The 22,423-nt window shown below is 57.1% G+C and overlaps 1 protein-coding gene across 7 annotated transcripts in view; it reads right to left on the reverse strand.

Annotated features, from left to right (window-relative positions):
* The window catches only part of NEK7 (NIMA related kinase 7), a 37,914-nt gene extending 20,160 nt beyond the window's left edge, over positions 1 to 17,754 (reverse strand). For 3 of the 7 annotated variants that reach the window (XM_059677450.1, XM_059677456.1, XM_059677455.1), the window contains exon 1: positions 2,299 to 2,383. In XM_059677450.1, the coding sequence (XP_059533433.1) occupies positions 2,299 to 2,355 (57 nt within the window). In that variant the 5' untranslated portion in view covers positions 2,356 to 2,383. Of the gene's footprint in view, positions 1 to 2,298; positions 2,384 to 3,612; positions 3,759 to 16,639; positions 16,718 to 17,142; positions 17,166 to 17,613 lie in introns of those variants that run through there. The other 4 variants (XM_059677452.1, XM_059677451.1, XM_059677453.1 and 1 more) reach the window with 4 other exon arrangements.
* Positions 17,755 to 22,423: the final 4,669 nt, after the last annotated feature.

Raw genomic sequence — 22,423 nt, forward strand, 5'->3', positions numbered from 1 at the left:
TGAGCGGGAAGCTCCCGGGGCTGTCAAGTGGGTGGTGCATGCAAGCGGCCAGGCCAGCGCCAGGCTCAGCACCCGTTACGGCTGTGCCCTCCCCCGGGCCCTCGTGCTGGACACGACTCCTCCGGGTCCTCTGGCTTCAAGGTCACAGTACTTAGCTGCCACCTCCACCTTCCCGCGGGCACTCCCTCTGGGCCCCGAAGGGTCTGCCTCCATCTGCTCCCCGTCTCCCTCTGCCAACAGCCCACGGACCAGGGAGACCCCGCTTCCCTGCGGACCAGCTCCTGACTCAGGGATGAAGATGCCGCCTGGTGCGGCTGCTGGGAGCCAACGCAGGGCATCTAACCAGGGTTATTCCGCCAAAGCCTCTCATGCTCACGGGGGAGGGGCGAGCATCCCACATGAAGCCACGTGGATGGCAAGTGGGCGCCTGGCTGGAACGGGCTGAGGAGTTAAGATCCCAGGCAAACGAAAGGACACCTGGCCCCATGCCCAGGCCCCCAGGGTCAGGCATGCCTGCCCCTGAGCCAGGGCTGGTCCGGCCCAGCGTCTCCTAACTCACTGCAGAGACCATCCCCCACATGGCGACTTTCAAAGGGGTTCCTTTTCGGAAGAAGTCTCAAACCATAACCAATGCGCAGGGACCACGCGGCCGATATGTTGTTTTACATGTGATTTTATTTCTTGAGGACCTGAGACCCCTACAACTCCTCACCTCAAGGGAACTGATTTGGGGAGCATTTCTGTTCCATTTCGGGGGTAAATTATTATGTTTAATCTCAAGAGATCTGCATCCACATACGAACAGGTCATATTGGAAAAGCATCCTGAAATCTCAGACATGAGACAACTATTCAAAATTGCGCAGGACAATCAGCAACCAGCCCCTGAGTGTCCGCTTTCTCCGAGCGAATAACACGACACTGGATCTGCTATCTCAGTGGGATCAACTGGTACCTGGCGGTCCGCTCGCCGCCTCCTGCACAGCGTGCGTTCTCTCTCAAATAAAACCCATTCGGCCGCACCCTGGCTGCCTCCCAGGCGCAGCCTCTCGGAACAACTGCTGATCGCTAGGACTCAATTAATTAATTTGCTCACAATTGGAAGCGAAGACGTTCACTAAGCAATGGGTGATTCGGGGTAACATGATGATGATGGCTCTCTGGGGAAATTAACCGAGTCGCAGCGTGGACTCCGCGGGCTCCCCAGGGAGAACCTCCTGTCCCGGGAAGTCCCAGAGGGACTGTTATCAATGATCGAAGACACCAGCCAGTGCTCATTATGTTTAGCATCATTAATAAGGTTTTCGTTGTTACTGCCATCGTCTCTAACTGGTGGTTTTCATATTACCGTTTACGCAAACTAGCAAATTGCTTTCTATTTGACATTAATGTTGTTAAATGTTAACAGAATTTAAAAATAACAAAATGCCCTTCCATTTTATGCCAATAAAACTCATTCTATAATCTTGAAAGAGCCACGACTCACCTCCAAGCGACACCAGTTAGAATGTCCTGTGACCGCATCTGGCACAGCTCTGCCACGTACTTTCTACAAACCTCCCTGTGAACCAAAGAGCAACAGCGCACACCTGCACACACCAGCGCCATGTGTGCTAACGACGTCACCTAACCACGCTTCTTCCCGTTGCAGTTATCTCCCTGAAATCTCCCGGAATATCTGAAAAGTAACCCGTTCCTAGACACAAAGTGCTGGCGATTCAGCCCAGTGAGGACAGGGCGCCATTAACCATGACCAGCGGCTTTTCATCCAACACAGAGGAAGGTCCCTGTGCCCCCACCAGCGCGGCCAGGCCCTCCTCACCAGCTCCCGGGCCGTCCACGCAGCCCCTGCTTCACGCGAGGTCGGGGGAACGAGGACCCTTCTCCACCCAACAGGAGGGACGGGAACACGCCCACAGGACACGACACGCAGGCGCCGGCAACGCCAGGAGAGACACAGAGAAGGTGCCGTCAGGGTCCAAGAAGAGAGGTCACAGTGGGAAGGGGGTGCTCCCCACGGACAGACGCGGTGAGGTGCTCTCTGAAGGCTGGCCAGGTCTCAGGAGCCGGAGCAGATGGAGGCGCAGTGGCCAAGCCGCCGAGGCGGGGAGACTGTAAAAACCACGCTGCGACCTTCCTCCATGTTTGTCCCTGAGAACGAAGTATTCGACGGCTAGGAAAACGCACACAATGCTGACAACACCTGGCCATTCCTCGTTAGCAAGGGGCCGCTTCAGTTCCTCAAGGGCCTGTCAGTGCGCGTCTGAAGGACAGAGGGGTTCTGTCGTGAGGCCCTTACCTGGGGCTGGAACTGGGGGACAGGCGGCCCCTGCAGGCCTTGCGACTGCTCATCCATCGTCCGCAGGAAGAGGACCGTCAGAGCTCTGCGAAGGCAAAGACGAGATGTCAGTGCGGACATCACCACTCACCGTGCTCATCAGCAACATCAGAGGCCGACCGAACGCTGCAAAAGGAGCCATTAAGCCCGGCTGGTGTGGCTCAGTGGTCAAGCATCAACCTGTGAACCAGGAGGTCACGGTTCCATTCCCGGTCAGGACACATGCCCAGGTCATAGGCTTAATCCCCAGTGTGGGGCGTGCAGGAGGCAGCTGATCAATGATTCTCTCTCATCATTGATGTTTCTGTCTCTCTCTCCCTTCCTCTCTGAGATCAATAAAATATATTGTTTTCAAAAAGGAACCCATTACCATAGCCACACCCTCACACCTGCCAGTTGCTTAGCACAAGTTCTGTCTACCCACCACCAGCGTCACCGTCCCCGGTCACGTACTCAGCAGACCCTGGCAGACAAGGTGAGCTTCTCTCTCCTCCCTCAGGCCTCATGGGCCCCTCTCCACGACGGGAAGAAAATTCAGGAAGATCCTGCGATCGCGCTCATGCCTGACATGCCCGTCCCCGACACGCCCCCCGGCGTCATATTCTATCAACGGCCACCCAGGTCCTGTATGTCCAACGACAAGGCCTACAGTGACGGTCAGGCCTCAACTGAAAGGCCAGTCCTCACAGGAGTGTGCGTGTTGGGGGGCCGAGGGGGCTAACTATAAAACTAGTCACTAGATAGGAAACATTTTAAAATTATAGTTAACATTAAAGAATGCTTAGCTAAAGGAGATATCTCCCTCCTTATACAACAAAAATTAATAATAAAGACATAGAGCTTACAATCTTTTAAATTCAACTTCTAACTAAGTTTAGAGTAACTGCGATTTGACTAACCAAGGGTATGTATAAATTCCATTCATTTCAAAGTACTTCCTGCTTTCACACATACATTGACGATTCCATCCTGCTATCATCCAGTTTCTCTATAACCGACCTCGACACAATGTGAAATCTTAAACTTGACACTGTGCACAAGCCAGTCTGAAGCGAGATTTCGGATGAACCGTTGGAGAAGTCTTTCTTTCCTTGAGTTTTCAGAACTCTGAAGAGTTGAAGCCCAAAGTTACAAAGTCGTTTCCTTTTCTTTAAATGAAGGTGCCCTTCCATCGCAAGGCGAGTCACAAAACGTCCAGTTATAAGTAACATCTACGCAGTCTATGAGGAAATACTAGTAAGTTCCATTTCATTGATAAAAACAGCCACAACTGACGAATAACAGTGCAGTGCCTGGGCCGCAGGAAAACAGCGACACTGTTCTCGCCCGAAAGGAAGTCGCCGGCTTATAACTCCATGTGCGTCCGACACCTCGACGCTGAGAAGGGCGCCGTGGAAACTGAGGGTGACCGGGACCTGGCAGTCTAAATCCTCACATCCAGGGCCCAGTGTTTTCCTTGGCCCAACCCCCCCGGGCAGGACTGCTTCTGACCTCACTCGGGCCTATTCAGCCACTGAGTCACCCAGGTTCCCACCAGCAGCAGGACAAAGGCACTGGCAGAGGCGGGGCATCAATAGTTGGTTCACAGGTTTCCGAGTCCTTGTGAGTCAGTCCCCGGGAGATAGCATCGGGCTTTGAAAGGATGACGGATGCCCCGGGAGCTCAGCGCTTCCAGTGAAAAGCAGGAAGCTAATGAGCGCCCGAGCGTGGTTTCCCAGCGCCCTTCTCCCTCCCCGGTTCTCCCTCCAGGAGCCAGGGCTCCCTGGAAAGTGACTGCTGAGCGGCCGGGACTGGGAGTGCACACCGAGCCCCCGACATGCAAGTGTGTGTCAAGGGCAGTGCGGACCTGCTGCAGGGACACGCCAGCTGCACGGGCGCCGCCACCTCTGGGACCGTTCTAGAGTCACCGTAAGCCACCGCCTCACACAGCCCGTGAGGCACAGACATGCACTAGCACACGGTGGACGAGGGGGACGCGGCTCCTTCCAAGATAAGGTCCCCTAAAGGAGAAGGGGCGGGTTTAAAAAGTCACTACTTGCCAGTCTTCAAGGCAAGAATCACGGTGGAGGGCAGACGAGTGGAGAAAGCTATGTACCATCTCCCCCTCCCACACACACACACTCCTCACCAGTTCCCAAGGGAGAAGGTGATCTGAAAGCAGAGAACTTGGCCGCGCTCCCGAGCCACAGACCAAGTTAGAGAGACACCAGGTGCCTCTACATCCGATGCAGGAGGAAGAAAACCCTCGGACGTTCCTGCCCAACTCGCAAACCCCGAGTGACCAGGAGGAGACACGGAGGGACTGAGCTGTGTGGACGTCCCTGCTTGTCGCCCACCCTCCGCCTGAAGTTCACTGCCATGGGCTCCAGCTTGGCAACGACAGACAAAGCCCCTGTAAACACGGACACAAGTGCTCGCCTCCCGTGAGTAGGAAGCTAGGAATGGGACTGCAGAAGAACTCGACTCCACTCCGGGAGGGGCGCGTGTGAAACAGATCACACATGGACCGACCGGAAGTAAGATGGAAGTGGCCCGGCTCGTCCTGGACCCCCACCCTCCCTGAGGTCTCTCCTCATCTCCTCACTCACTCTCTCGCTGCTCTGACGAGGTCATCCCCAAAGCCTGCATGTCGCATCTGCGACTGGATTTGTATTTCTGCCAAGTCACCAGGGAGGAGGGAGGAAGAGCTAGGTTTCCAATAGCAATCGTGAGAAACTGAGAAGCGTATGAACCTTTCAACTTTGTAGGAAAGTAGACATTACCTTCCCCTGGCTAGTCAATGGACAAGAATGGGTCTAAAATAAATGGCTCACTGCAGGCTGAAAGGATGTGATGCCATATTTCACTGGAAAATGAAGCCCATTTTAGGGGGGGCGAGGGAGAGGGAGAGAGAGAGAGAGAGAGAGAGATTGACCGGCTGCCTCCTGCAAGCCCCTTACCAGGGATGGGACCTGCGACCCAGGCATGTGTCCGGACTGGGCATCTAACCGGCACTCTTTCTGTGCCTGGGACCATAGCAACCGTGCACACAGCCAGGGCCCAGCAGTGGTTGCCTCTCTTCCCATCTCCCTGCCTGGCCCCAGCCCTCCTGGCCCCGGGGTTCAGCAGGCACAGCAGCCCCGCTGAGAGCCTCAGTGGGAAAGGGAGGGAAGCCAGGGAGCCTCAGCGCCCGCTGGCTGTGCACACAGCCTGCGAGGCCCTAGCCTGCCCCCGCCAGTGAGCGCCCACACGGCCCAGCAGCCCTCTCCATCCTCCCTGCCAACACAGCCGCCACGATCCCTCCCCTAACAGCACCTCCCGCAGCAGCCAGCCTCCTGCCTCACGTGATGACGGATGCCCCAGCCGCAGGAGTGTGGGCTCGGGGCGCTGAGGCCGCGGAGTTATTTCTGGTTTGGAAACAGCCTGGCCACAGCACCTCTGACTTTTCAGGTCCAGCCAAACCGCGCCGGCAGCGGGGCCTGGCGTGGCTGCAGTGACCGGTCCGCACAGGAAACGCCAGCTCGGTGCGCAGTGCGCACTCCAGTGGCCCCAGGTCCCCGTCATCACAGCCATTGCTGAACTAAGGGCTCCCGATTCCGGGGCTCTGAGCAGAGTGTACGTCTCCCACCCGCCTTACTAGTAAGTGCTCCACGGGAACTAGCCCTGGAAGGTGACCTTCAGTGCTCTGGCTCAGGGTCAAGTCCAAATTCCTCGGCCTGGAACCGCAGGCCCGGTTCACGCCACAGAAACGCACTGAGTCCTTCTCTGAAGTGGGCAGGCCCGGGAGGAAGGGATGACAGCGAAGGGCCTGGCATCAGGGAGCTCATCGCCTGGTGAGGAGTGTTCAGACCACGGCCAGGCTCGCGGCCACGCCAGCCCGGAAGCGGCTCGGGTTTCAGGCTGCCCCAGCTCTGCGGTGGCTGCTCAGGCGGAGCTGCCTTTCACACAGACCACTGGGCAGCTACGGGGAGTGACTCAGAGCCTCATGTCCTACTCTTTTTGCCAAACCGGCCGTCTCCGCACTTCAGAAATCCTAGTTCCCCTGGCCCCGTGCTTCCCCTGAGCCAGCACAGACGCCCTGCTCCCGGGGCAGCCCTGCAGCCACGGCCGCCAGGCGTGCCCTCCTGTGCCCCGCAGCACCGCGCGCTGGGCACCAGGCCTTCCTGTGCTGCAAGGCTCACAGTCTGACCCACAGGCTGCGGAGATCCCGGGCCGCCCGCACATCAGCAAGGCTTCCCACCAGGTGCCTCACAGGCTCGATGAATAACCTGAGTATCAACTGGGTTTCATTTTATTGTAGCTTTAAAGTCACAGGCCGGCCGGGCAGCAAGAACACCAACCACAACACTAACCTCAAGTCTTAATTCATGACCATAACCTTGGGCAGTAATGAGAGCAGGCATACTCTCCAGCCAATCAATCAATCCCTCTCTCTCTCTCTCTCCCCCTACACACACACACACACACACACACACACACACACACACGCTTGTCCACTGAGGAGCAGGGGCTAAAGCAGCCGTGGGCAAACTACGGCCTGCGGGCCAGATCCGGCCCGTTTGAAATGAATAAAACTAAAAAAAAAAATGACCGTACCCTTTTATGTAATGATGTTTACTTTGAATTTATATTAGTTCACACAAACACTCCATCCATGCTTTTGTTCCGGCCCTCCGGTCCAGTTTAAGAACCCATTGTGGCCCTCGAGTCAAAAAGTTTGCCCACCCCTGGGCTAAAGAGACCTACGTATTTAATATATGATGAAACGTCAACCAGGGAAAAACCCAGGGCGGTGAGCCCATCGCGGCGCATGCCCGAGAACCCCTCCTGCCGAAAGCTGACCATCATCCCACGCGGCTCCAAATCCCCTGGGAGTTAGTGTCGGTCGAACAGTTCATTACAGCCCAGTGCTCAGAGCTGACTGACGCGCCACTAGCCTTTCCCTACTGCCCATCTTTTCTTTTTCTTTTTTCCTTTTTTTAAATATATTCCATTGATTCCCTACAGAGAGGAAGGGAGAGAGACAGAGAGTCAGAAACATCGACGAGAGAGAAACATCGATCAGCTGCCTCCTGCACACCCCACACTGGGGATGTGCCCGCAACCCAGGTACATGCCCTTGACCGGAATCAAACCTGGGACCCTTCAGTCTGCAGGCCGATGCTCTAGCCACTGAGCCAAACCGGTTTCGGCCTGCCCATCTTTTCATTACTTCACTCTTATTCCCATCATACAGAGGCAACCCTGAAGAGCACCTGCCCATACTTAGTTTGCGAGTGTCAAACATATAAAGGCATTTTAAAATTATATTTTTTACCGTTCTTTTGTATTAGAACAAAACTCAATGTCCTACCCACTGCTTTTCATCATTTAACGAGTTTGACGAGGACTGTCCCTCAGTACAAGCACTGACCCTCGCGTGCCAGGTTGAAGGGGCTGGCTGACCGGCTTTAAGCCGCTAAGTGTTCAAATGGACTGTAAATCCAACCTGTGGGTTCGTCCACCCTCCACGTGGAATTTTCCAGAAGCCATTTCTTCTGTGGGGAAGGCTGAGACCGGATCCAGCCCCAGCAGCTTACGTTTCAGAGGAGAGTCTCACGGACAAACAATTGAGGGGGAAGCAGTGGAACGGGAGCCGGGGATCCAAGTCTTCACCCGCTTTTACCCAGAATTCACCAGCTTTTACTCAGAACGACCGGCAATGCTCTGAGCCCCAGGCTCTCCAAACAGCAAACGAGGTACCGACTGCCTGGTCTCCAACGTCCCTTCCAGTCTCCAAAGTCCACTCAGCGCCCATTTCCTCTGAAATAAGTGAACAGGGAAGTCACGCTGCATAAACTCAGGGTTTGCTGGCATGCTGGCTCCGGAGCAGCTCCAAGCTGGGAGGCGGGGGCTCCAGGGCAGTTGCCATAGCGCCCACCCAGCGCGAGCCCAGCGATCACGCAGGACCCAGCCCTGCCGGACCCCCTGGACGGCCCGCGAGGAGCGCACCCTGCACGCCGGCCAGGACCGGTCACTGTGGGACCCGCACTGCAGGGGCACGAGGCTCGGTCTGCTCAGAACGACACCGTCCACCGCTGGCCTCACCCAGAAGCGAAGCTGAGGCTTCTGGGTGGGCGGCGCCCTGAGCTGGTTAAAGAGATTCCAGTGCATCATGATTTAGCGCACCCACGTAGCACGGAACTACCATGTTTACAGCTCATGGGAAAACTAGGCAACAGGGTGACTCTCCGTGCCGTCACGTGCCTGCCCCTGCAGCCTGGCCCACGCAGAACACGCTTCTCTCCCACGAGAAACGCAGTCCGCCGTGGCGGTGGCACGGAGGCCTCTCACACACCTTCCCCTCCACACGCCCACACGGAAACCGTGGGAGTGACAGCCGTTACTTATTCACACTTTTATTTTTAGTAAATGGCTCCACGAACGTCATGTATGTAAGAAGCCTGAAGAATCGCTCTCTCAAAGAAAAAAGTGCTGTCCTCTTACGGCAACGACTCCATCTGGGCTCTCACTGTGACTCTTCAGTTCAATGAGCAAAGCCACACTAAAGGATCATAATTATCAGAAGTTGTTTCAGGTCATAATTATCGGGGGGCGGGGGGGCCTGGGCCAAAGGGGGCAGAGCGCTAAGTAACAAGGCGAACGATGAACTCTGGCCCTGACGCCATCACTCCAGCTGGGTGCCGTCTGCCCCCCCTGGGAAGCGAGGGGAGCCTGCCGTCCCCCAGCAAAGGGCCAACCATGTCCCACCGGGAGCTTCAGGGGAACCTGACCAATCACTTTCATGAGCGAAATGTGAGCAGCGTCCCCAGGCTTGTCAGTATCAGTTAGAACTGCAGGCTTAACGTTAACCTACAGCCCAAAAGGGGGGGCGGGGGGGCTGCAGGTGCCCCCGTGGCCTTGACCGCCAGGGTTTCCAAATCCCATGTTTCTATGAACTGTTCCAGCGAAACACCAGCGACGGGCTTCACACACTTCAAGTCTCTCCAGAATCTTCTCAGAACGCCCGTGGGCGAGTGGGAGTCATTTCCAGGTGACGGATGAGACAACTCAGAGGCACGCATGTCACTCCCCCAGGACTGCACGGGAGACAAGCCTGGAGCTCGGGTTTTCGGAAGTCTCAAGTCCAGCCTGTTTGTATGTGTTCACACACAGGCACACACATGCCAAGCCGTGTGACTGCGCCTCTTCCAGGAAATGGGCGGTTCCTGGAATGGGATGGGATGATTCTAGGAAAGGCGGAAGCCGGCGTGTGCACCCGCGGACCCCAGCCCGTGAAGCGGCCGGCCCGGCTTTGGTTTCGTGGGCCTAGGCATCTCGCGACCACAGGACGTGTGCGCGGTTCAGAGATGCCCACATCCTGTGAGGTCAGAGCAGCCCCGTCCCAAACCCGACTTCCTGCAGGAGCCCTTTGGCCACCGGGAGCCTCTTCCCCGGACAGCCCTCCGGCCCGAGGAGCCCGGAACCCCGTTTTGTTCAGGAATAGCTGACCCCATCCCGGTATAGGTTGAAGGCACAGAGCCGGCAGCTGGAGGCCAGGGTGATCCCACGGCCGATCCTGCCGAGTCATTCCAGCCTCTGGCTGTTTCCAGGCGCGTCGGCCCCTGTGCGGCCCGCTTCTCCGCTGAGCCCGTCTCAATGCCGGTCCCGCTGCTTCTGCACAAACACGTCCCTTCCCCAGACCGGCTTTTCGCTGCAGCACATCCTCAAGGGGCTTTTTAAAGGGCGCCCGGGGGGGCACGAGCTCCCTAACCCTTAACCACCGGAAACTCCACTCCATGTCCATCACACGAGAGCAGGGCTCTGGCTGTGCGTGCAGGGGGAGGCCGCTGCGCCGTGCTCCCGGATGCCATGACCCTGGAGAGCCTTCAGTGCCCTGGTGACTACCAGCTCCGGCGACTGGCTTTTGTCAGCTGCTGGTGAAGAACTGTGCACGCAGCTGTCACTGCTTAACCCAGTACCTGCTTGAAATAAACCAGCCAGCAACGGGAACCCCACTAGAAAGAGCATGTTTCAGAGGAAATGTTTTACCTGCTTTCACTTCCACACAAAATACACCTTTTGCCCTACGATCAATGAGCAATTCTGCTGATTCTCTTGCTCGAGTTCTGTTATATGGCCAGTCCCTTAGTTATGTAAATCAATGCTCATGTGTCTGCAGCTGGCACACCTGCCTCCCGCGCACGCCTGCCTCCTGCACACCTGCCTCCCACAAACACCTGCCTCCCACACACACCTGCCTCCCGCACACACCTGCCTCCCGCACACACCTGCCTCCCACGCACGCCTGCCTCCCGCACGCCTGCCTCCTGCACACCTGCCTCCCACGCACACCTGCCTCCCACGCACGTCTGCCTCCCACGCACACCTGCCTCCTGCACATACCTGCCTCCCGCGCACGCCTGCCTCCTGCACACCAGCCTCCCACACACACCTGCCTCCCACACACACCTGCCTCCCGTGCACACCTGCCTCCTGCACGCCTGCCTCCTGCACACCTGCCTCCCACGCACGTCTGCCTCCCGTGCACACCTGCCTCCCGCGCACACCTGCCTCCTGCACGCCTGCCTCCTGCGCACACCTGCCTCCTGCACGCCTGCCTCCTGCACACCTGCCTCCTGCACGCCTCCCTCCCATGCACACCTGCCTCCCACGCACGTCTGCCTCCCGTGCACACCTGCCTCCTGCACGCCTGCCTCCTGTGCACACCTGCCTCCTGCACGCCTGCCTCCTGCATGCCTGCCTACTGCACACCTGCCTCCTGCATGCCTGCCTACTGCACACACCTGCCTCCTGCACGCCTGCCTCCTGCGCACACCTGCCTCCCACGCACGTCTGCCTCCCGTGCACACCTGCCTCCCGCGCACACCTGCCTCCTGCACGCCTGCCTCCTGTGCACACCTGCCTCCTGCACGCCTGCCTCCTGCACGCCTGCCTACTGCACGCCTGCCTCCTGCATGCCTGCCTACTGCACACACCTGCCTCCTGCACGCCTGCCTCCTGCGCACGTCTGCCTCCCGCGCACACCTGCCTCCCGCGCACACCTGCCTCCTGCACGCCTGCCTCCTGCACGCCTGCCTCCTGTGCACACCTGCCTCCTGCACACCTGCCTCCTGCACACCTGCCTCCTGCACGCCTGCCTCCTGCACGCCTGCCTCTTGCCCGCCTGCCTCCTGCGCACACCTGCCTCCTGCACGCCTGCCTCCTGCACGCCTGCCTCTTGCCCGCCTGCCTCCTGCACACCTGCCTCCTGCACACCTGCCTCCTGACGCTGAGGCTTTATGAGCCGGGGGCTCCAGGACCACCCACCACCCGCTTCGTGAGGTCCGGCATCTTGAACACCTCAGAGCCCCTCTGCACCCTTTCCCGGGGCGTGGCATTGCCACCTGTCACCCCGGGGGTTCCCAGGCCACCCCTCACCGCCACAAAAGTCCCCAATTGTTAGTCCACCTCCCAATCCTCTCTCTGCTTATCCCTCTCAGCTGCTCCTCCTGCCTTTGGTCACTGAATTCCTCCCCCATGCTCTCGCCGGAACCATCTACCTAACGTGGAAATCTGACTGAGACCCACTCCTGCCGACAGCCCTTCAGGAGTGGCACATTCTTTCTCAGCCCTGCTCCTCACCGCCGGCACTGACCCTGGTCACCCCTCCTCCGGCCTCGGTGACCACGCGCACTTCCTCCAACGCCAGGCCCTCTGCCCATGCCGTCACTGGGCTGCAGGCACGGCCACCCTCGGTTGCCAGTTCTGACAAGAATGGCTGTGAGGAAACACAGCGAGGCTCAGGGCATGAGTCACACCTTCCAGAGGCTCATGCTCCAGGAAGGAAGCTGAGACGAGCGCAACTGTGGGCAGAGGTGATGGAGCTGGAGGCCTGCAGAGCCAGAGAGCCGTCCGTGCACCCCCCGTGCCACCGAGCCTTCAAGGATGAAGACGGGTTCCCTCGAGAGGCAAGAGCTGAGGCACAGAAAACAGGCATTAAAACGCATACAGATGAGCCAGGGAAGCCAGAAAGGGAAGAGCACTTATCAAGCAATAGAAAGTGGTCAGTCAGCGGTGAGTAAGCAGAGGGGAGTACAAGGGAATGGCCTGGAAAGGTGGGTCAGGGTCAGGTTCCAGGCCAGCCAGGCAGCATGGCACAGCCTGGTGCCTCCCACGTCCTACAATTCACAAAAACCAAACTATGGCTAGAAGCACAAAGTGAGATTTTCGTGCAGACTGTTTCCTTACTTTCAACTACTACCAACCCCCAGATTTCTTCTTCAACCTGTGATGTGGGGGATCACAGGACCAGGTGGGCAAAGAGGAACGCAGTGAGCGGGATCACAGCCGCATCCATCTCAGGGCTGCGGGAAGCCTCCCGCGAACAAACGCTCCACGTCCTGCGTCCAGGCTCTCCTGCCTCCCAAGTTGACAGAAGCCGACCTTGACGTGAAACTCGCTTGAACCCGACGCTGTGCTGTCAGCGCTCACAGGGAGAAAATGGGCCTCCGCATCTCCGTGGGGCGATGACCACCCCACGCACGAACACAACAGCTGCATCAGGGACCCCATGTGGAGGCAGGGGTCCCAGCGTGCCCACTCAACACCGTGCCCATCTGCTGCCCGGCTGCCACTCTTCCCACCGGCCACGCCCCTCCCAGGCCAGACACGCCCTCAGACCCAGTCCCGGGGATGAGCTCAGCTCCCCGAGACTCAGACCTGGGCTTGGCTGGGAAAAGACATAGAGATGAGCCTGGACTTGACCCAGGACTTGGAGACCTTCTTTTCCAAGTGCCTCATCCTAATACATTCCATGTTAAGGTGGGCCTAGGAATGGTCACCAGCAAATCTCCCAATCACTGAGAAAGGTGAGCAAATGAACGCTGGCATCGGAAGCAGCCGGGCAGCTTCTTGGCACAGGGCGCCCGGCTGGCAGGCGAAGGCCTGTCTGGGCTCCTGACAGGAGGGTGGATGGAGGGGCCGAGGGCCGCCGCCTGTTATCAGTGGAAAGAAGCCGGTCATGGAAAAAGGAACCGGTTACTCATCCTGACATTCTTGAACGCCGTCCACGCGGCCAGGTAGGCAGGACGGAAAGCGGGTGCCGCCGGCCGGAGCCAGAGCTGCAGGCAACCCTGGGGTGGGACTGCACCCCCCGGGGCACGGGAAGCGGCAGCCTTCACGCCCAGCTGAGAGACACTGCAGAGACGCCAAAAGGTGAGAGCAGCACCCACTGCGGTGGGCACCCCTGGCTGGGATGGAACAGAAACGCACACTCAGATGCGCTGTTTCTTCCACTGCGAAGTGGGATTTTCTCTTCTGTTATTACTCAGTGTTATTTATAAAATAGCTGTACTTCTGTATCGACTTGATTCTGACTGAGTTACAGTAATGATTTAAAGAGCAAGTGCCCAGCGGCATCTGAGCTGAGGCGCTGGCTACAACGGCCAGCAGAGGCGGACTCTCAGGCCTGAACCACCACGAAGCTGCGTGCGCTCTCCTGGCCAGACATCGTGGCAGCAGCAGGAACGGACTCTATCCATCAATCCATCGTTTTCAATGAGAGATCTTCTTTAAAAGGCCGGTGGCATCTCCGTGTGGCCTATCGCAGACCAGTCGCTCCCGGACCTGCACATGAAAACCACTGAGTGCGTGCTTCCCAACGCGCGTACCTGTCAAACCCGGATCTGACAGCATTCTGGGTGTTCAGAGCCAGGGCCCCAGCACCCACTTCCTGGGCCACAGCAGTCAAGGGTCGGGTCTGGGGCCCCCAAAATAGCTGCCCCTTCCCTGCCAGGGCTGTGTCCAGGGCCTGGCTGCGCAGTCCCGGCTGGTGGCTCCCGGATCACAGAACGCACAGCACTCCCTTGGTGGCCTGGTTTGGGGCAACTCTGCAGGCAGCTCAAACTCCCAGCCAACCATCAAACAGCACGTCATAACTCCCTACTCCAAAGAGAACAATTCAGAGCAGTGGGAGAACTGCTAATAAGACACAACTCCTTATCATCAGTGGTGGTTCAGACTCTCTAGGTCATCGAACGACAAAGTGAAGCTAAAACAACATGCCATCAACAATCACTGAATGTATAAACTTCATTAAAACTTTGTTTTAGGTCTACACGGAAACGTTAAGTAAACAGAAATGCCAGTTCTCGCTGAATATTCCACCTGCTCACCTACTACCCTGAATGGAAATACTGGCCACCACACTATTTTAATACCAAAGACTAGAAAGAACACAAAAGAAGTGAACTTGTACGTTGCTATTAGAAACTGAGAATAAAACATGAGTTCTTTCCCACGAAATTAACCCGTCGGTAAGCACTCTTCGTGTATAATGAGTATCTTTCGTTGACCTCTACTTGTTGAGTAACAAACCATGCCTAGAAATACACTGTTCGGAATAAGGACATGCCCCCGGGGTCTGTGCGACATGCAAACATCCCGCATTATTTGACTGCAGGTCGGGCAGGCAGACAGGAAAGGCAATGGAAGCTTCGCAATGCCTTCCGTGGTAGAAGCTTAATATAAGCATATCTATTCCATTTTCCTAACCACAATGTAATGGAGGCTAGGGGCCTTGTTATCAATAGAAGAATGAGGAAAATATTTTAACAATTAAAAAATAATAATTACGAGCAGACTAAAAAGGAAATTTTAATTTTGCCATTTCGCAATCAGGATCTTTTGCAACTCCAGTTTCCTGCTGTCCATCATATCACCCTCGAGCCTCTGTGGTCCTTTCCTACCCCAGCAGCTAAGGGTAACGGCCTCTCAAAGCCATAAACACACCAACTCGGACCGGGAACCCGGGGCATCACGAATATGGGAATCACAGAGCAAAGCAGAAGCAGGGGCAGCGGGGGTCCCCAGGGCCCAGGGTCCTCAGGAGAGAGAACCGGGCACCCCGCGGGGCCCGCGCACTTTACAAAGAGGCGCTCCTCTGCTCCTCGAAGCTGACCTCCCGGAGCAGAGAAAACCAGGGTCCCGACAAATGGAGAGACTCAACCAGGAGAAAACATGGGCTCATGCAGCTTCTGGAAGAAGATGGTAAGCTGGGCGGCGGTCAGATGGAGAGGAAGATGGCGTGCGCCCCGAGTGCAGGACGGACGGACGGAGGGACACTCCCCCCCCCCCCCGGCCCCCCCCCCCCCCGCACAGTGGTCTTTTTTGTTGATTGGTTGAATGGGGGGTAGGGAGGGTCTTTTATAAAAGACTCCATTTTAAATAAACAAAGCAATCTGGCCCCCCGCCTGCTCCGGCTGGAAATCCCCTCTGAACGTGAGAGAGGCGGTCGCTGCTGTAGGAATCGCCTAAGGACCTGGGTTCCGACATTTGGGGTAAAGTCAGGGCAAACCCTGACCAGTCGCCGCGGCCAAGTTCAGGTTGCCGACCCGCTCGGTCTCCCGCCGACCCTCCGGTTTCTGTCGCAGCGGGAGCTGGGGAGCCGGACACGTATGAGCGGCGAGAGGACAGCGGAGCCTCCCCGCCGTCACCTACACGTGCGCCCGGCATCCCGGCGCCCAGCACTTCCCTCCACTGGAGGTCCCGCCCCTCCCGCCCCGCCGGGACCGGAAGTCCCGCCCCGAGCGGGAACCACGCTGTCCTCGCCGCTCATTGGCTGCGGGGGCCGTCAGTGCCCCAGGGGCGGGGCGTCGCGCGGCCGGGCGGCATCTCAGGCCCGCACCTCCCGGGGCGCCCGGGCTCCCCGAGCCGGAGTCTCTGGCCAACAGCCCTCACAAGGGGGTCCTTCGCCCTTTTATTTCCACAGCTCGTCTCCCACCGTCCCCACCTGCTTTCTGCCCTTTGACTCCTCCCGGAAGCGAAGTTTCCAGGCCCCCCCCACCCCCCCGCCACCCCTCCCCGGCCCAGCCCGCTCCCAGGCCGGGACCAGCAGAGGATGCTGCGGTTTTCGCAGCGAACCAGCTGCGGAGCGAACTCCTTCCCCGGAAAACGAAACGGCTACGGGCTACGTTCACCGTCCCCCGTGCACTGGCCTCCGCCAGCTGTTCCGGCCCAGAATCCCGAGCGCCCAACCAGCGAGAGTTGCCACAGCGCATCGCAGGGCTCACTTGCTCCTCTCGCTGGGGACGCACCGGGGTCGGTGCCAGTGGGGTCGCCTCAAACGTGCCACACACACTTTTTCTGGGTGCAAGTCCTATGGCGCCCGCTCGCCCTCCCCTCCGACCCGCGCGCGGCCGCTCAAGCCCCCGCACCGACGCGTCCACACACTTTCTGTCCGCGGTTCTGCAAAAGGCCGCCCGGCGCAACCCCGCTGTCGCCTGCAGGGAGGGCGCACGCTCCCTGAAACGCAAAACTCCTCGGAGGGGGGACGAGAACCCACCAGGGCTGTCATCACGACGGGTGCACGGTGCTCCCGGAACACGGGCGTCTGACTTCTCCCACCGCATTCTTGGGATCCCTAGTCTCCAAGGAGCAAGAAAAGCATTTCATTCGTGCGACGCGTTGGACGGGGGCATGTCCTGCTGCAGAATAAGTCAGTCCTTCCTCCTGACCCCTGTCCAGGGCTACAGCCGCGCGATGGCCGGTCCATCGGTTGGGGTACCTCCTGGCCGAGGCCTATGGCGCACAGGGGCCACCGCCGGTAGCATCCTCTGGGTCGCGCTCGCTGCCCGACCCTGTCCCGGGAAACGTGGTCCCCCCACCTCCCTCCTCTTTCCTTCCGGCTCCCCTTCGTCTCTCTGGCTTTGGCCTCGAAGTTCGATGTCTTTCTTTTCCGCTGCCATCGTCTCCCCCACCCCCACCCCCCAGTGCGCGCTAGGGCCTTGCCATCCCTCCATCCCTCCCTGCCGTTCTTCGCCCTAACGGCGTCCCGCGAAAGCTCACCGTCCAACCGGCCGGCGGTCCTCCCCGCGCCTCCCCAGACACCGGAGACCCCCTTCCCCCTCCCCCTTCGCCACCGAACTTCGCTCAGCCAAGTCTGGTGGCGGCCGAATCCTGACAGCTGGGCCCCACCAATCAGCGACGGATAAATACCCGGTGCGGCCAATCAGCACGCGCCGGGCGGCAGGAGGCGGGACTTCGCCCAAGTTCCTCGGGTCCTGAAACCGAAGACCTGTTGCCGCCGCCGCCGCCGTGGCCGCGCAGTTTCTTAGTTACCGCGGCCTCGGCCGCCGGAGCCGGTGCTGGGCGCGGAGCCCCGGGCACGCCACTGCCCACGAGCGGGACCCCACCCCCGGCTTCAGCGCGGCGCGCCCCGCCCCACCTCCCGGCCGGCCGCGGGGCCCGGAGGCCGTCCGAACTGCCCGACTCGCCGTTCCAGCCCGGCCCCGCGCCCGCGACCCCGCAGCGACTCACCAGGAAGTTGGGAGGCGCCCGTCCTCCTGCCCGCGAGGGGCCCGGGGCGCGCGGGCGGCCCGGCCAGGAGGCGCCGCGGGAAGGCCCTCTGGGCCGGGGGCTGTGGCTGCGGTGCCCGGAGTCGAACGCCACCTCGCGCCGCGCCGCCCCCGCGGACGCTGCAGGCGCGGCCACCCCGCCTCGCACGGCCCCGCGCGTCCCGAGAGCGAGCCTAGCGGCGGCCCATCCTCCCGCGGCTCCCGCTCCTCCTCCCGCGGACGCCGCTGTCAGGAGTGTAAACATCCCGGCATCCCCGAGGAGAGGGCGGGGCGACGAGGCCACGCCCCCGTGTGCTTCTGGCCACGCCCCGCCGTTGGCCACGCCCACTCCCTCCTCTGAGTCCCACGCCGAGCATCCAGCGCGCAGACTCCCGGGTGGTCCCCGCGCGCCACTCGCGGCGCCTTGCGCGGCGGAGGGACCCCCGCAGCCTCACTCCGGGGCCGAGGCCGCCCTGGGGGACCCCCCCTCCCCGTACATCGCTGCCGCTGCCCGGCCTGGCTGTGCGGAGCGCGCCCTTCTGCCCCCCTCGCCCCATCCCCCTCCTTCGGGGCAACTTCCAGCCACACAACTTGTTGCTTCTTTTTGTTCACTTAGATGTGAACGCGCCCCACTAGCAAGGGGGGAGCCGAGTGGGTGACGTCCCCTTTCTTCGGGGTCACAGCGTGGGGATCCCAGCCTCTCTCACGAGAGGAGTTTCAACCACCTGTGCGCGGAGGGAACCTGCGGGAGAGTGAGTCCCAGCCTGGACGCCAGGGGCTCTTGGGACGTGTCCGAAAAGTGGACAACCTGGTTTGCACCGGCGATCTCAATGAAGGAGGAGGTTATGCATATATTATAATACAATTACACACACACACATAGGAGGTAATGTATATATTATATAATTGCACACACACACATGCACACACAGGAGGTTATGCATATAATTACACACATGCACACACACATAGGAGGTTATGCATATATTATAATTACACACACACACATATATAGGAGGTCATGCATATATTATATAATTACACACACATGCACATACACATATAGGAGGTTATGCATATATTACATAATTACACACACACACATGCACACATATAGGAGGTTATGCATATATTATATAATTACACACACATGCACACACATATAGGAGGTTATGCATATATTATATAATTACACACACACATGCACACACACATATAGGAGGTTATGCATATATTATATAATTACACACACATGCACACACACATATAGGAGGTTATGCATATATTATATAATTACACACACACACATGCACACATATAGGAGGTTATGCATATATTATATAATTACACACACATGCACACACACATATAGGAGGTTATGCATATATTACATAATTACACACACACACATGCACACATATAGGAGGTTATGCATATATTATATAATTACACACACATGCACACACATATAGGAGGTTATGCATATATTATATAATTACACACACACATGCACACACACATATAGGAGGTTATGCATATATTATATAATTACACACACATGCACACACACATAGGAGGTTATGCATATATTATAATATAATTACACACACACACATATATAGGAGGTCATGCATATATTATATAATTACACACACATGCACACACACATATAGGAGGTTATGCATATATTATATAATTACACATGCACACCCCAGAAGCCGCGTTGGGAAGGCAGCCAACCCAGCCCCTTCCCCCTTCACCACCTGGACACGCATCAGCGGAGGTGACCGCTAGGAGGCGGTGTGGCGCCCACCACATCTGGATTTCTCATCTCAGCCCAGTGATCCGGAATACTGTGTGTGACCTGGCGGCCAGGTGGTGCACCTCTGGCGAGGAGGCGCCCCTTCGTTAAAGGGGAGCAGGGTAGTCAGAGATGCCTATCTCTAGTCTGCGGAGAGAATGCAAGGAGATAAAGCAAAGGGCTAGCTAGGCGCCTGAGCCCAGCCTGGCATTGCAAGAGGTCCTCATTCCACAGTTATCGCCCCGGGGGTCTTTGCACGGGTGTGGCTTCCCTACCCAGGGGATTCCAGGCAGGAGTGAGTAGATCACAGCTCACACTTATTTCAAATGCGAAGGCTGCAGAACGAAGATTTAGGAAGTTTATTTTCAGAAAGAGGAAGAATTCAAGATCTCCAGAGGAGATGTGGCTTCCAGCGGCTCAAGAAGTGTCCCTGGAGGAACTGGAGAGCATTGTGCTAGCGAAATAAGCCGGTCTGGAAAGATAAGTATCACATGATCTCACTCCTATGTGGGGTATAATGATCAGCATAATTTGATGACCAAAAATAGATCCAGAGACAAATGACAGGGGAGGTGGGAGGGGAGGATTAGAGAGCAACCAAAGGACTTGTATGCATGCACATTAGCATAACCAATGGACACAGACACTGGGGCGGTGTGGGCTTGCCCGGGGTGGGAATGGCTGGGGGCGAGGGGTTAATTGGGGGGAAAGGAGACATACGTAAAACTTCAGACAATAAAAAAAATTAGTTAATTTTTTAAAAAGAAGCGTCCATCGATGTGCTAGGCACGGTTCTAAAGAACGAAGGTACCGCTGTTAATGAAGATACAAAGTCCCCGCTCCCCTGGGGTTCACACTGTAGTCAAAAAGGCAATCGTGCGAAGAATAATAAGCCTGCAGCCCGGCCGGCGTGGCTCGGTGGCTGAGCATCAACCTATGAACCAGGAGGTCGGGGTTCGATTCCCGGTCGGGGCACAGGCCCGGGTTGGGGGCTCCATCCCCAGGGTGGGGCGTGCAGGAGGCAGCCGATCCATGAGTCTCTCTCATCGTTGCTGTTTCTCTCTCTCTCTCTCTCTTCCTCTCTGAAATCAATACAAACATATCTTAAAAAATAAAATAATTTTTTTTTAAAAAAAAAAATTAGAGGTTAGTGTTGATTTTCCAAACCATTTTCTTTAAATCCATCGGCTCTCCCAGCCCCGGTTCAGGATAAATGCCGCTCCTCTGTAAGGAGAGAGGCTTGCCGGGAACATTTTTTCCCGATGAAGGACGGTGAGGTAATATTCGAAATAATTCCCCTTTGAAAGGAGCCTCGCCACCACGGAGGGCAAGAGCGGGCGCAGTCACGGTGCTGGCCCCGCGGGCCCTTTAGAAGCTCCCCGCGCGATGCTGGCAGCCGCGGGGTTTGGCAGGGAGCGGCGAGGAGGCTTAGTCAAGCTGTCGAAATGTCTGGACTCACCCCAGCCAAGAGGAGGAAGCCCAGTGCAGACGGCCAGCGACCCGGGGGAGGTCACTGCTGTCCGGCCCTGGCTGCGGTCATGGTGCGGTGTCAGAAAATAAATCTTTTTCTCTCTCGCTTTGAAAACACCCGTTAGGAAGCCAGAGGTCACTGTGAACGGGTCACCCGCAGATAAGCTTCCGGTGAAAAATCAGCCGGGACTGGGTCCTCACGTCCGACCGCTAGAACCCAAATCCCAGAAAGACGACTGAGCCGTGTCCCGATGAGCTGGCCCTGGTCCTTAGAGCATTGTCTAGTTATGGATAAAAATAGTAGCAATTCTCCCGGCTGAGTGTCAATCTAAGAACCAGGAGGTCATGGTTCGATTCCAGGTCAGGGCCCAGGCCCAGGTTATGGGCTTGATCCCTGGTAGGGGGCGTGCAGGAGACAGCCGATCCATGATTCTCTCTCATCATGGATGTTTCTCTCCCTCTCTCTTCCTCTCTGAAATCAATAAGAGTGTATTTTTTAAATTATTTAAAATAGAGCCCTGACTGGTTTGGCTTAGTACACAGAGCATCGGCCTGCAGACTGAAGGGTCCCAGGTTCCATTCCGGTCAAGGGCATGTACCTTAGTTGCGGGCACATCCCCAGTAGGGTGTGTGCAGGAGGCAGCTGATCCATGTTTCTCTCTCATCTATGTTTCTAACTCTCTAACCCTCTCCCTTCCTCTTTGTAAAAAAAAAAATCAATAAAATATATTTTAAAATAAAAATAATAAAATAGATATATATTTTTAAAAATTGTAGCAGCCCAATGATGGCTGTTGCCGGCTATTTTTCTAGTGGTTAGAAAACTTAGGAGTTTTGAATGCATTCTCTGTATGTTTTTTAAATGTAGGGGAATGCGATATTTTATACCAGTTGTGCCATAGGAAAGAAAGTCCAGCCAGCCGTGTAGGTTCATATCACGATTGTCTTTGGTCAACAGAGCCCAACTGAACTCATGCTTTTCGTCTCTTAGCAGGAAAGCCAGAGGGCTCCTGGGCAGGGGGCATAAGTCAAACCAATGGAGGAAATATACTCAGAAACGATTTCCCTTTCCACACGCCCACACCCCGGCCTTGATGCTGAGCCAAAGCAGGGGGTCATTTCACCGGAGACGCTGCTCAGCAACCCGGCCCCCGCATCCCGGAGGTCATCCCTCACATCCCAGAGGTCATCCGAAACACCGAATTCCCCTTGGGGTTCGCCTGGAATACGCTGTGTGCACGCACCTCCCCTGAAAAAGGGGTGTCATCAACACCCTGCGATTCGATTCCCACAACCGGACGGGACCGCCTGGCAGAGGCCTCCCTCATCCCCGCCCCCTGTACCTCGGCGGGCTCCTCGCTTCACTCCCGGGATGCGGGCACGCCATTCCTGCCGGGGCGGCCGGCCGAGGTGCTTGTTGGGTTCCTAAGGAGGAAGGACAATGGGAAATCAGAAGGAAGTATTATTTAAAATAATACTTTAGCATTATTAGTTTCCTTTAGTGTTATTCCTCCAGCAGGTC

Source organism: Myotis daubentonii, chromosome 20 (genome assembly GCF_963259705.1).
Source record: "Myotis daubentonii chromosome 20, mMyoDau2.1, whole genome shotgun sequence".
In the NCBI taxonomy this organism is placed as follows: Eukaryota; Metazoa; Chordata; class Mammalia; order Chiroptera; family Vespertilionidae; genus Myotis; species Myotis daubentonii.